The following is a 12,166-nucleotide window of genomic DNA, read 5'->3' as shown; positions in this document are numbered from 1 at the left end:
ATGAAAACTTGCATCTTAATGCTGAGACTCAATAGTTTAGTTACTTTCTACTGTGTTCCTACATGACCCCGAATGACTGTATCGTAAGTATCGATATTTGGATTTGGAAATCGATTTTAGAGCATAAAGACCTGGTACCGGAAGTATCGATATTTCAATACCTATCTGCACATCACTAGTAGTGATACCAGAACAAATGTGAACACATGTAATCATCTGGACATCTTCAATGCCACAAATGCTTTTGTTAGAGCTCAGGCTGTTGAACACTTGCCAATAGTGAATATGAAAACCACCGAAGGAGGCAACGATGGACACAAATCTTAATGGAAATACCTCTTTGCCATGTTATCCGTGACCCGTAGTCCTGCAGAAACTGTTTGAAGCTCAGTGTGGTGTCTGTTGCCATCTTGGCAGTGTCTGACTCTGCCTTACTCTAGCTTATTCAAAAATAGATGGAGGTGGAGCTAATGGGTGATGCCCAGACAGAAACCTGCGATGGCACCTAACAGTGACTTAAGGCTGCCACACCTGTAATTATGTACACCGTTAAGCCTTGATATAATTTGACAAAACTTTCTGTGCAAGATTTGAAGAAGATGACAATTTGATATCCAGAGAAACTGAAATTGTTTTTTAGTGCTGGGCTGTAAATGTGTTTGCTGTAAATTTTGACACAGGGGCCTAAGGGGATTTTGGGTTTGTATGAAGTGGCGATTTGAGGATGTGCAGTTTTTGGCAAGTGTAAAACTGGGTCTTTAATTCATGTTGCTAAGCTCTGACTGGTGCATGGAAATACGCACCACTTACTTCCCATATAAGCCTCAGGTTACACCAGTGGCAAGGAAAAGAAGTCAAAAAACAGTAGTGGAATCCCATGGCTCTCTAGATATTCTTCATATACAGTACAACTCAGGGGAGATGGTGCAGATGTAAAGTCGTAGTAGGAGTATATTGCTACGTCTGAAATTCTAAACATGAGTCACTAATAGATATTTACAATCGTCCATCGCTCGTCATCGCCCCCTTAGCAGTGACTTACTCATCACTGTAAACATTTACTGTACTGAAAGCTTGTGCCAAACAGCTCCCCGGAAGACGATAAATCCTGACACAACGCATGTAACAAGCAGCCCTCGTGAAAGCAGGGGCCTTCTTCTTTGACCCTCGCAGTTTTATTTCACAGAGGTAAATATTTTCAGCGCTGGCTGAAGACTGGCTGAAGTTAAAATCTACCAAACTGCTGTGGCGTCGAGTTCATTTCCCCCCCTCGACGATGGCAGGAGAATCAGTTCTAGTAAACCGTCTTCCCTCAGGATCTTTAATCATCACTCCAGCTGAGCTTCGTGAATGATTGCCGGTTATATGGTTTAACCTTGTCGGCTCTGATGGAGTCACGTTTTACCAGGGCAAGACCTCAAAGAGTTTACGACCTGGCCATTAATCTGATGCCTCCCATGTCTCCTATATTGATGCTTCAGCTCCTGCATTATTTAGCAGCCTCTCAGTATTTGTGTTTCTGCCAGGACCGATGAGGAAACTGTCCTGCCGCGCTGACAGGACTGGAAATCAATGATTTCATAAAAGAGAGGCCGCAGAAAATGTATTCTGGGAAAATAAATTCTCCCGAGTGTACAAGGAAAGTGAGCATGAAAATGTGGAGCAAGGTGACAAGTCTGGCAAAGAGCGGGGAAGTTACATCACACGGATGTGATTCATATGCCCACGTTGTGATGAAAAGACAAACACGGTTTGTGTTTTTGTTTTTCATGCAGAAATGATTAGAGCAAGCAGGCTGAGAGATGAAAACACTCGGTTGTATCCAGGAGCTCTGTGATCTACAGTGACTGATAGCATCAGAAAGATTTCCTCTTGTTAAACAGAGCGGGGTGAAGCTTACCCTCAACATCACACACAATGCTGACTGACAGATCCCAATCCCTTATATCTGTGGCAGGAGGAGCGCAACCCGATGAGCCTGTCCACTGTAAAATTGGGTTCAGCTCAAGAGGAACTGAACAGTGTCCCAGAGATCTCTACAAAAAAAAATGTGTAACAGACAGAGGTTCTGGTTTTTTGGTTGATTTAAAAAATAAGAACAAACAAAGCGTTTGAATTGTGTGGGATGACACATGTGTGTCCACCTGACGAATCGTATGACAGGTGTTTCATTATAAATGTCAGCTGTCAGATGCTCTCACTGCGTTTTTCCTGAGAGGTTTGCTCATTGACACCGCGGAGCACATCTACTGTCTCATCAGTAACAAAGAACACAGTGATAACGCTCTCCTGTGGAGATCTGCATGGGCGGAATGAAGGTCTCAACTTGACCTTTTGCTTGGAGTTGCTGTTGATGTCGGCCTTCGGGTGATTCAGAAAATTCATGCAGAACCTCACAGGTCTACAGTGTCAGCACGCCGCTCTGTATAAATGGAGTATCATTCACATAATAACAAAATCATTTTAGCCCACACAGACCCCAAATCTCCAGTTTTCACGTGTGGCAGTGGCCAGAACCTTTTCACGAGAGCATCAAGAGAGCCACTTGTCTTGAAAAATAGCAGCTCAGTCTTTTAGGTTCAATCAAAGCAAAGCAGCTGATCATTTAATAATTACCAATCTTCTAATCCAATCGATGCTCATCCAGAATTACATTTTCTAACCCGATAGTATGTCGATAAGATGACATTTAAGAAACAGAACTGCTAACTATGGCGTTTGGTTAGGGTTCGGAAAACACTGTGGTTAGGGTTACACTAGTAACCACTTCATAATAATTATGATATTAGACACGGTTTAAAGAAGTGGTGCCGGCCAGTAGCTAATAGTGATCTGTAAGTAAGTATAACTTTATGTTGACCCGACAATGTAACACTACCTCCTACACCATGGATACCATAGGACCTTGTAATTTGAGTGGAAATATGTGTTGGTGAAAAGACTAGTGCTAATGTTACATGCAAGCTGGCGATAGTCATCTCGACTGTCAGGGCCCTCAGAGAGATTCTCTTGACATTTTTTGTTATTCAACTCTGATAACAGTGAGAGGTCCTTCAGCAAATACAAGAACCCCTTCGAAGATGAGAATCTCTTATAGATGGGATGAGGCTGACCAAGTCAACAAGTCCACGAGCGATAGAAACATCAGTGATGCGATCGGCAAACAGCTAACCATTTCAGAATTCAGAACCTGCAAGCAACCTCTCTCATCTTTGCAAGACACAAAATTAACACATGATGTTGCCCTGAGGTTTTCCTCAGCAACCTCAGGGCAACTGTGCCGGCGAGAGATCCACATAAAGACTCTGCTGCTATTCACAGATTCTCAGCTTTGGTTCACAGATCACATTCGACATGCCCGAGATGTAACACAACCTGCTTAACATTACTCCAATCCTATATGTTCTTCTCTTATTGTCATGCACGAGGCAAGAGAAGCAAGGCTGGCGATTTTTATTTCTGTATTTCTGCACACGGGGGCTCTGATCTGAAGCTTCGGGAACATCAAATGCCGAAGGGCTGGTCTGCTTACAGGAGTGAGCTTATGTAAGACAGTCTGCAAGACTGGGTGGGTAAAAAGGTGAAGCAGAGGTTAGTACTTCTTGGGAACTGGATCAATAAGTAAAAATAAGGAAGGGGACTAACAATTAACGAGAACGGCAGCTCCTGAGAGGACTGGCTCCGAGGAAGGGAGATAAAAAATGTTTTGCTTTTCACCCCATTTCCTTTCCTCTAAGCTTTGCTTTTCTCCAAAGTGAAATACTTCATAATTTGACCTCTTGTCGCCAAATTGCTCTTTTATGTGCGTGTACAGAATTTTTATCATCCTACGGCGCTTTGCAGCTTTTACTGTTCTGAACGTGCAACATTAAAATCTGCAAGTGAAGAGCAAGTCTTTAAGCACCCCCGGGTATCTGGAGGAGTATCAACAGAAGCTTTTTTTTCCCCGTAGTATTTCACAACAGGGAGACATCAACCCAGAAGATGAAAACAACACTAGACAGAGAAAGATTGTGGGGCGTATGACAGGTTTGAGTTGAGCAGTTTGAGTCTGAGCCACACTAACAGTTTTTTTTTTTTTTTTTTCCTGCGTGTGTCTATTCTGTTCGCCGGAGGGATTTCAGCAGTGGGTGCAGAGAAAGATGCTCATGCTGATTAAAATCTAGATAGTGGTGAGATCTGTGTCCATAAATTACCGAGATCAGATAGAAAATGTAAGCTAAGGCCCTGGCTGCATAAAACAAGCGTTTACACTCCACTAGCGAAAGTCTATTTTAGAATTAATAATTTACATTTTTCTTTGCCTCAGTTTGCAGATACATTTTCCAGAACGTACTTTAAGAGGTGAACAGGCATATATTCTGCATCACACTTCTCCTTGCTGGTTCTTAAATAAGTAATGTCCTTCACACTGAAGGTAGCGGATGAAAGGCGTTCATTTGTGTCTGCACTAAATGGACACTTCACTAATATGGATATTGTGCATTAATAATCCCACACCCTGTTCAAGAAAGGCTCTAATGTAAGAGGAGTGACGTCAGAAATGCAACAGAGAACGGATAAAAGGTCAAATACAAAGCCTGACTGAAAATTGCACTCCATTATGTAAACCGTGAATTGCTTTTTCCATTTCACTGGATATGTATTCAAAGGTATGGGATGAAAAGCGGACTGTTTTGGCTGAACAGAAATTTATATGCAGTATTCGAATTTCTTCGACTTCCTCCCTTTGTCCTGTGTGCAGGACACACGTTCGAGCACGGATATAGCCACAGAAACCACACTTAGTCCACAGAACCTCTCTGCACTCACGCCAGCCCTGTGCTATCTATAAATAAAATCAACCCTTGTGCCTTCAAGGGCCCCGTGGGGAATAAGAAAACAGTCTGCAACTCACGGGAGAATCTGGTACAAACAGCGAGAAACTTCACACTTCACTGAAAACACCGAGCTCAGGTGAAAAGCAGACTTGTGCAACAATGAAAAATCAATGACGCTGCCCAGGTAAGGATTAGGATGGGCCTATGATTCGAGACTGGGCAGTTCAAAACAATGTAATCGAATAAGAGTCGAACCAGACCAACGACAACAGGTAGCTTGCTCGAGGAAAAAGACAGACTGGCTTCCATTCCTCGTGTGTAACAAGTAGAAACGAGTGGCCAGTCTGGCCAAGTCGCACTCAACTCTTATGAGTTTGCTAAGATGTCATTTGGACTTAATTATTGGTTTCGTTTCAACTAATACGGGAACAAGCAGAACCGGACCGAATTGAACAGTCCCACAAATAATCAGAGCCTTTCAGCTGTAAACAAAGGGAGTTACTTAATGGGGATTCTTTGTGTGCTTGGAAAACGTCATCAGTTGCTGCCCAAATCCTGTTCCAATCACTGACCCAATGCCAGGATGTGTCCCTGCCCAACTCCCAGCTGAGCAACTCCGGACCAACTTTCCACCACAAAGTCTTTTTATCAGACTGTAGCTGACATTAAATAAAAACACTCTTCTTCACTTTCAGTTTCTATTATTTATTAACGATTTTATGATGTGTAAAACAGCGCCCCTCTAAATGTCAAGCAGTCAAAGAGTGGTGAGATACGGTATTGCACGGTTGTCTGACGGGAAGCCAGGAGGAGCAGAGTTGATGTCCCTTGGCGAAAATGAACCAATCACATGAGGCTGTTGTCATGACACTGCAAACCTGTGATTCGCCAAGACTGTGTCAAGGGAAGAAAACCACTCTTTGGCCTCTGGGTCAACATAATACCATCATCAACAAGTCATAGAATGAAATGACGCAGGATTGGAAGTTTGTGTTGACATTTCTTTAGCAGAATTAGCAAGCGCAGTGATGGACTGTTTGTTTTAGTAAAAGCAATTGTACAAAACTGCCTCTGCCTCTACAGGTTCCGTAATCGGAACCTGTAGAGGCAGAGAAATGAATGCTGTTTTTATCACCATCAAAGCTGCACTGCGCATTAAGCTGTGGTTGTGCGTTTGAGTGGGTGGTTGAGTACATATGTTATTTAAGTCAAGTCAAGAGGACAATGCATGTGTGTGAAGTGTGGGTTAGCGTGGAATCAGCTCTAATAGCTCATTCCATTACATGAAATAGCGACATGCTGCAACACACTATTTTCTGTCCCACACCCCCTAAAAAAACACATTACAGCTCTTGTCTCACTTGGCTTCCTTAAGAAGGCAAAAAAAAAAAATCCCTGCACAATGCCACTGCTGCAGAGATATAGTTTAAACCTTTTCATAAACCCATCAAAGATGAATTTGTGCCAAGTAAAGGATTTACTTTCTGACCAGGTTTGTCTATGTAGGACCTCTGTCTTCACATACAGTAAATGCTCCCCTTTCCAAAAAAAACACAACCTTGTAGAGTAAACATTTGAAACCCTGAACATTATTGGATAGCACTGTTGAATGACTAAAACATGTTCCAAATGGGAAAGAAATGGTAGTAAAGGAAGACAGTGGCGTGATATATTTGTCACTTTGTTCTAGTTAGATGTTACGGCATGTGTAACCTCAATGACCTGTTAAATAATATGCTACATAGAAGGAAAAAAAAAACATACATTTGTAACCATAGTTTTCCTTAATGTTGCATGTTTTTTATTGGTGGAACCAAATATGACCGTAGCTGCATTGGGTTGAAGATCGGTATTCAACGGTAAAGATGGTACACCAATAGATGCGATGTAGTATCTTGAATTGTATCGTGCTTAATTTGGCGCAGGAAGTGCTGTCGTTTACTCTTCGAAGAGCGCTCTCCCAAGTGTCCTCTTCCAAGTCCTCTCCCAGCTAACACTTTGGATTTTAATGTGTGCACACACTGTATATCTGTGTGCGTTCACGTCTTTTTTAGTTTGATTACAGCACTTTCTCAGCAAGCCCTCTCTCAAGGGCTCTCAGGAACCAAAACATCTGGATTTGTACTGTTGCTTTCAACCACTTCTAACTTTTTTCTCCCCAGCACTAATCAGTCCGTATTTTTTTGTATCAGCTTCTACAGGAGCTGATCTCACAAACACACACACACACGGCCTGACTCAGTCTGGCTCAAGCCCAGCAGCATTTTCTGTAGAGGCAGCGATTGCCACTTAGAGTTATCATTAGTTTTGAAGGAGAAAAAAAAAATGGAAAGATTTACTCAGCCTGTCGTAAAAAGAAAAAAAAAACAGAGTTCATTATGAAACAAATGCATCTCGAGTCCCGTTTTACATTTGAACTCATACAAATTCACATCACACTGATTCAAGCTGCTTTACGGATTTCACTGCTGAGATGCACTTGGCCGTACATGTGTTTACTGACTAACTGCAGGCCACTGGAAGTATCCCACAAAAAGCTCATTACAGGCAAATTGCCGAATGTCACGTGTTCTCTGCAGCAAACCACCTATATGCCATACAGACTCCCCGGTGTAGCCAATTAGGTCAGTCCAAGAAATCACAAACACTCTCCTGAAATTTCAGTCAGATTTCCATGTCTTTATTGAACACAAATATAGGCTTTACTCTTTTTTTATGCGCCAATCATTCACTGGTGAATGGGCACTTCTGGATTAATTCGTTGTGTTCTGTAAACCATTGCATCTTCAAAGAAATTTAAAACGTATCACCTTCCTTCACTACTTTGCAAATCAGTCTCTGCAGCAGCTGTGTCCTTCAGCTGTGCTACTGCACTCCTGCTGGAAGCAGCTGTAGCCGGGCATGATGAAAGGCTATTTTTTTTGTTTTTTTTTTCTTCTACTCAATTACAGCCCACCTAGGCCTCTGGTAGCCAGCCAAGACGGCCCACAGCGCACCAGTAGTCCGTCCAAGGCATGCACAAGCAGACCACCTCTCGTGGAAAAAAATAAATAAATAAATAAACGCACACTATCTGCAATGCCACAGAGGTCTGGATGTTTCCAACCACGTGGGGAATGTGGAGAAGGCACAGTTTATGCCAGAACAAAGCATGACTAGATAGACTAATGGGTTTGTGATAAGCCAGTATCGTCGCGCATAGCATTAACGCATCGGCAGCCGTCCATTCTAACATCTGAGAGCATGGGGCAGTCGAGTGGCTGTGAGATAGGAAAGCCAGACTGAGCGCGGGGCTGGTGGTGATAATTTTCCATTCATCTGGATAATCTTTAATGGAGTATTTGGCTCCAGTCATAGAGATGCCATTATAGATAATTATTTCTTTTTTTTGGTATGCAGTCCATACAATTATAAAAGAAAATGAGTGAGCACATACACACTTAGAGAAGACTTCTGCTGGACTGAAGCCAGGTTTGAGGCTAACATCAGGGAGGTGAGCGCAGGTACACATCCAGTCAAAATGATCTCTAAAGGCTGCCAGTGTGAAGCAAAAGAATATCGCAAACCTAATGAGGACTGTCAGACCCTACTGCAACTACCTCCACCATTCTGCATATTTAATCCACCGACATCGACGAGGGATCTGATGTTTTTGTGAGGGCACAGAGTGTTTTCTGCTCATTAAAAATGAAGAGAATGAGATAACAGGTGCAGGCAGAGTTGGTACTGGGTGGCCCACTGCTGCCTGACATTTTTTTCAAGAGATTATTTATCAGGTACACACTGTGCACCGAATGCGAACAGAGAAAGCGGAAGAAAACCAGAAAAATATTAAACACAAATCACCTCATAAACTCGCAGCCCTTCCTGCAGTGATCATGTCGGCGTGCTTGATGGATTCCAACAATAAAGAGACTCTTTCTGCATGAACTTGCTTTGGTATGTTCCAGTAATCATCCTTTTAGCTCACAAAGTTTATCTTAAATCAACAGGAATAAAACATTGGCTCAATTTCAAGGCTTGGTGATTTCATGGACAGTATCATTTTTACAGGGGGAAGTTAAGCAAAAAATTGAATTTAGTGTTGATCTGCCTTTAGTAGACACACGAAATCGGATCTGGTACACTTAAAATGCCGCAGTCTTTGTCCATTTGGTTTCAGATTCATAAGTTAATGAGTTATATCTCATTATATTTTGAATTCAGGTGATTGTTAATAATGCATTTGTGGTATCGCTACGAAAACGTCCATGGATAAAAAAAACAGCAAAGTGAAGAAATTTAGAAATATGCCTTATTGAAGTTATTGCTCTTGAAGCTTAAACTGAGTAATTTCTCATAAAAACTGAGTAGTAATAGGAAGCAAGTAATAAATCTGCATTCAGTCACCATAGCCGCCTTCCCTGTTCCCCAGCCTGCCTTTTTTTCCCCTAGGATTTGATGCATTAAGGGAATGAAATGTTGAGTGCACCTGTCAGATTAAAGGATTGAAGGTATCCCATTCTATTATTTGTTGACTGTAACTGTTAAATCTAATCGCCTGGTGTTCCTGTGAAATAGATTAAATTGAAATGCGGGAGCTGTTTTCTAGTCAAAGAGCCTCTCATCTTGATTCCGCTTTTGCGTACTGTGAAAAAAAAAAAAAAAAAAGGTGAAAATGTTTACATTGTGTGCGCTATCTGCATCTTATTATCGTGTTAGTTTGTGCGAGGGTTTGCGTGTGCTTGCGTACGTGCAAAGGGGAGCGTGAGAGAACACGTCTTTCATGTTGTGGAGCTTTGATTGTTCCGTTCTAGTGTCGGATTAATATTCAGCATTCAGTTCTCAGAGGACTCTGCAAGTCAACATTAATTTGTGTAATCTGAATACCTATGACTGTGTGGCTGGCAGTCACTTATACATCAACCAAAGCACATCCATAGAGAGAACTGTTCATTTTCTAGCTCAGCCTTTTAGTAGCTCAAAAACCCACATGAAGCTCTACCAATTAAATGTCCATCACATTCAATATTAAGCAACTCTCATTAAGAATAATGAAAAAATACTCGTTCTCTGCACAAATGCTATTTCATCTGTGGAAAATGATACGGAGAAACCCTAATAAAGGATGTTTCCGCTTATTCTTCCAGCCCCGAAGCGGAACTGGAGAGAGGATAGAGTCGTCAAACTCCCAGTGATGCACGCTCCGTCTCAGCGCGGAGACGGCTGTTGCTACGGCAGCAAGCTGAAATCAAAGCGGTTTCTACTGGCAATTCCCTGGAGGTTCGGTGGTTTGCTTCTCTGATGTTTCTCCTGTCATCATCATCACTAGAGACGCCACCGCCACTCGCAAACAGGCGTATCAGCCTGAACAGAGTCAAAATCTGCGTGCTATCACCAACGCAGACGCAGTCACATGTCGGTATATGTGCACACACACTAACGCACGGAGACAATCTCCCCTGGGAATAATGATCATGAAAGAGATACAGTGCGTAAGTGTAAGGGAAGTTTGTGCTCCACGGCAGCTTTGATGTTAAATTGAGGAAAAAAGGGGGCCCGTGACATCTCCATACTAGCTGGCACAGCCTTAAGCAGACTGTTTATATCTTGGGATGCACCACATAATGCTGTTGTGTTTGTGTTTTTAGTCTCTCTCAGAAGGAGTTGTTTTTTTGTTGTTTTTTTTTGACATTGCATGCATTGACATGACATTGCATGCTCTAACTAAGATTTTAGATCAAAGCTGTGTAAATATAGATCAGCATCCATTGAGTTATAATCCCACAATAATTCTGGCTTAATCTTTCCATGCCCACAATTTCATTACTTCCCTGAGCACAGTTCCAGAGGACATACTCTTTAAGTAATCACAGTCAAACTAATCTGTCCGCAGCAGAGGCGGACGCAAATGTTCACACACTTTTTTTTTGTTGTGAGGATTGTACACGACTGTAAGGACCCACGTGAATGCAGAGTGGCGCCCCAATCTCTCCGAGATGCATATTATTTAGCGACGCTCACCTCCTCTGAACAAGATGCACCACCATTCACCGGCAGAAGCCCAAACCGAAGCCGACTGCTCACATTTCAGGTCCGATAACGATACCTGTCACGTGCTGCACTACAAATCAATTAAAACCCAATTAAAAGGAGTCATATGGAACATAATCCTACTGCCCTATTGTCCAAATCACGTTGAGATCATTAGTAATCATTTCACAGCGCTGGAGGCAAAACTGCATCCATACATCCGCAGACACAGTAATATATCACCGTGACTACCCTGAAAGCTTTAATCAATCCCTGCAGCCCAGTTCAGTCTGTTCAGTAGGTGAATATGCACATCAATCAATCAATGCTGCTCTGCTCTAATTGCTTAATTCTCTTGTTTGTGAGATCTCCTGAGACCAGTCTGGAAGCACATCCGAGGCAGCCCGAATTAAGGTCAGTGTGATGGAATAGGTCTGTGAAAGTGGGACTAAAACATTAATTGCTTATAATTAGCAAAGACCCACAACCCTAAAATTGTATACAGCAACCTACAGGCCTAGGGTATGGTTTGTGTTTGGAAATATAGCTTTATTTTGGAGGTTTGCTGATTAAATATCACTTTGGTAAGCCTTAAAGTTATTAAAGCCCTAAAAAATAACACATGTTTACATATAACATAGCTTAACATGTGTTTTTATTTCTAAAAATATATATATACATATATATATATAATATAATCAGGATACACACACATTAAGATTGTATTTATTCAAAATAAATTAATCAAACAATCCTTCATATATTTTCCAGTTTATAACACAACAAAAGACCCATATTTATATGTTGGCCACGCAATTTGTTTTTGATTATTTCTGTTTTTTTTTTTTTTCTTATTTTGAGATATATTTAAAGTGAGTGAGTGTATTTTGAGGTATGTTCGAAACGCAGCACCAAGTTCGCGTGCGTTATCGTGCTAAGAAAGTGTGCGATAACTACGGACCCCCAAACGCGCGTCCTTTCCCCCCCATCAGCGCACCTTGTACCGCATTACCGCGCACCTCTCAATCAACACTCACATCTCTGAAGCGATTCCAGTGCTTGATCTTGCGGCTGTACTGTGAAATGGTGGACAGCCACTGCTCGTCTTCCATGAAATTCCCCGTTTTTTCCGCCTCCTTGGCGCTCTTCGCGTCGGCCTGGAAGGTAGAGCCCGTCAGCATCAGCAGCGGGACGAGAAGGCACACCATATCCGTAATTTCCACCATGGTCGCGGACAAAAACAAAAAGCACTTCGCGCACACCGGCTGTCGGCTGTCCTCTTCGGGGAGGAGGAGGAGGAGGAGGAGGATGCTGAGGCTGGATTGAAACTACCA

General features: G+C 42.2%; 1 protein-coding gene across 2 annotated transcripts in view; it reads right to left on the bottom strand.

Annotated features, from left to right (window-relative positions):
- The window catches only part of spock2 (SPARC (osteonectin), cwcv and kazal like domains proteoglycan 2), a 25,225-nt gene extending 13,059 nt beyond the window's left edge, over positions 1–12,166 (bottom strand). Inside the window, exon 1 of one of the 2 annotated variants that reach the window (XM_047602933.1) lies at positions 11,870–12,166. In XM_047602933.1, coding sequence (XP_047458889.1) covers positions 11,870–12,058 — 189 coding nt within the window. In that variant the 5' untranslated portion in view covers positions 12,059–12,166. The remainder of the gene's footprint in view (positions 1–11,869) is intronic. The other variant, XM_047602932.1, reaches the window with a different exon arrangement.

This window comes from Mugil cephalus, chromosome 13 (genome assembly GCF_022458985.1).
Source record: "Mugil cephalus isolate CIBA_MC_2020 chromosome 13, CIBA_Mcephalus_1.1, whole genome shotgun sequence".
Classification (NCBI taxonomy): Eukaryota; Metazoa; Chordata; class Actinopteri; order Mugiliformes; family Mugilidae; genus Mugil; species Mugil cephalus.
This window is presented reverse-complemented; position numbering and strand designations above follow the sequence as displayed.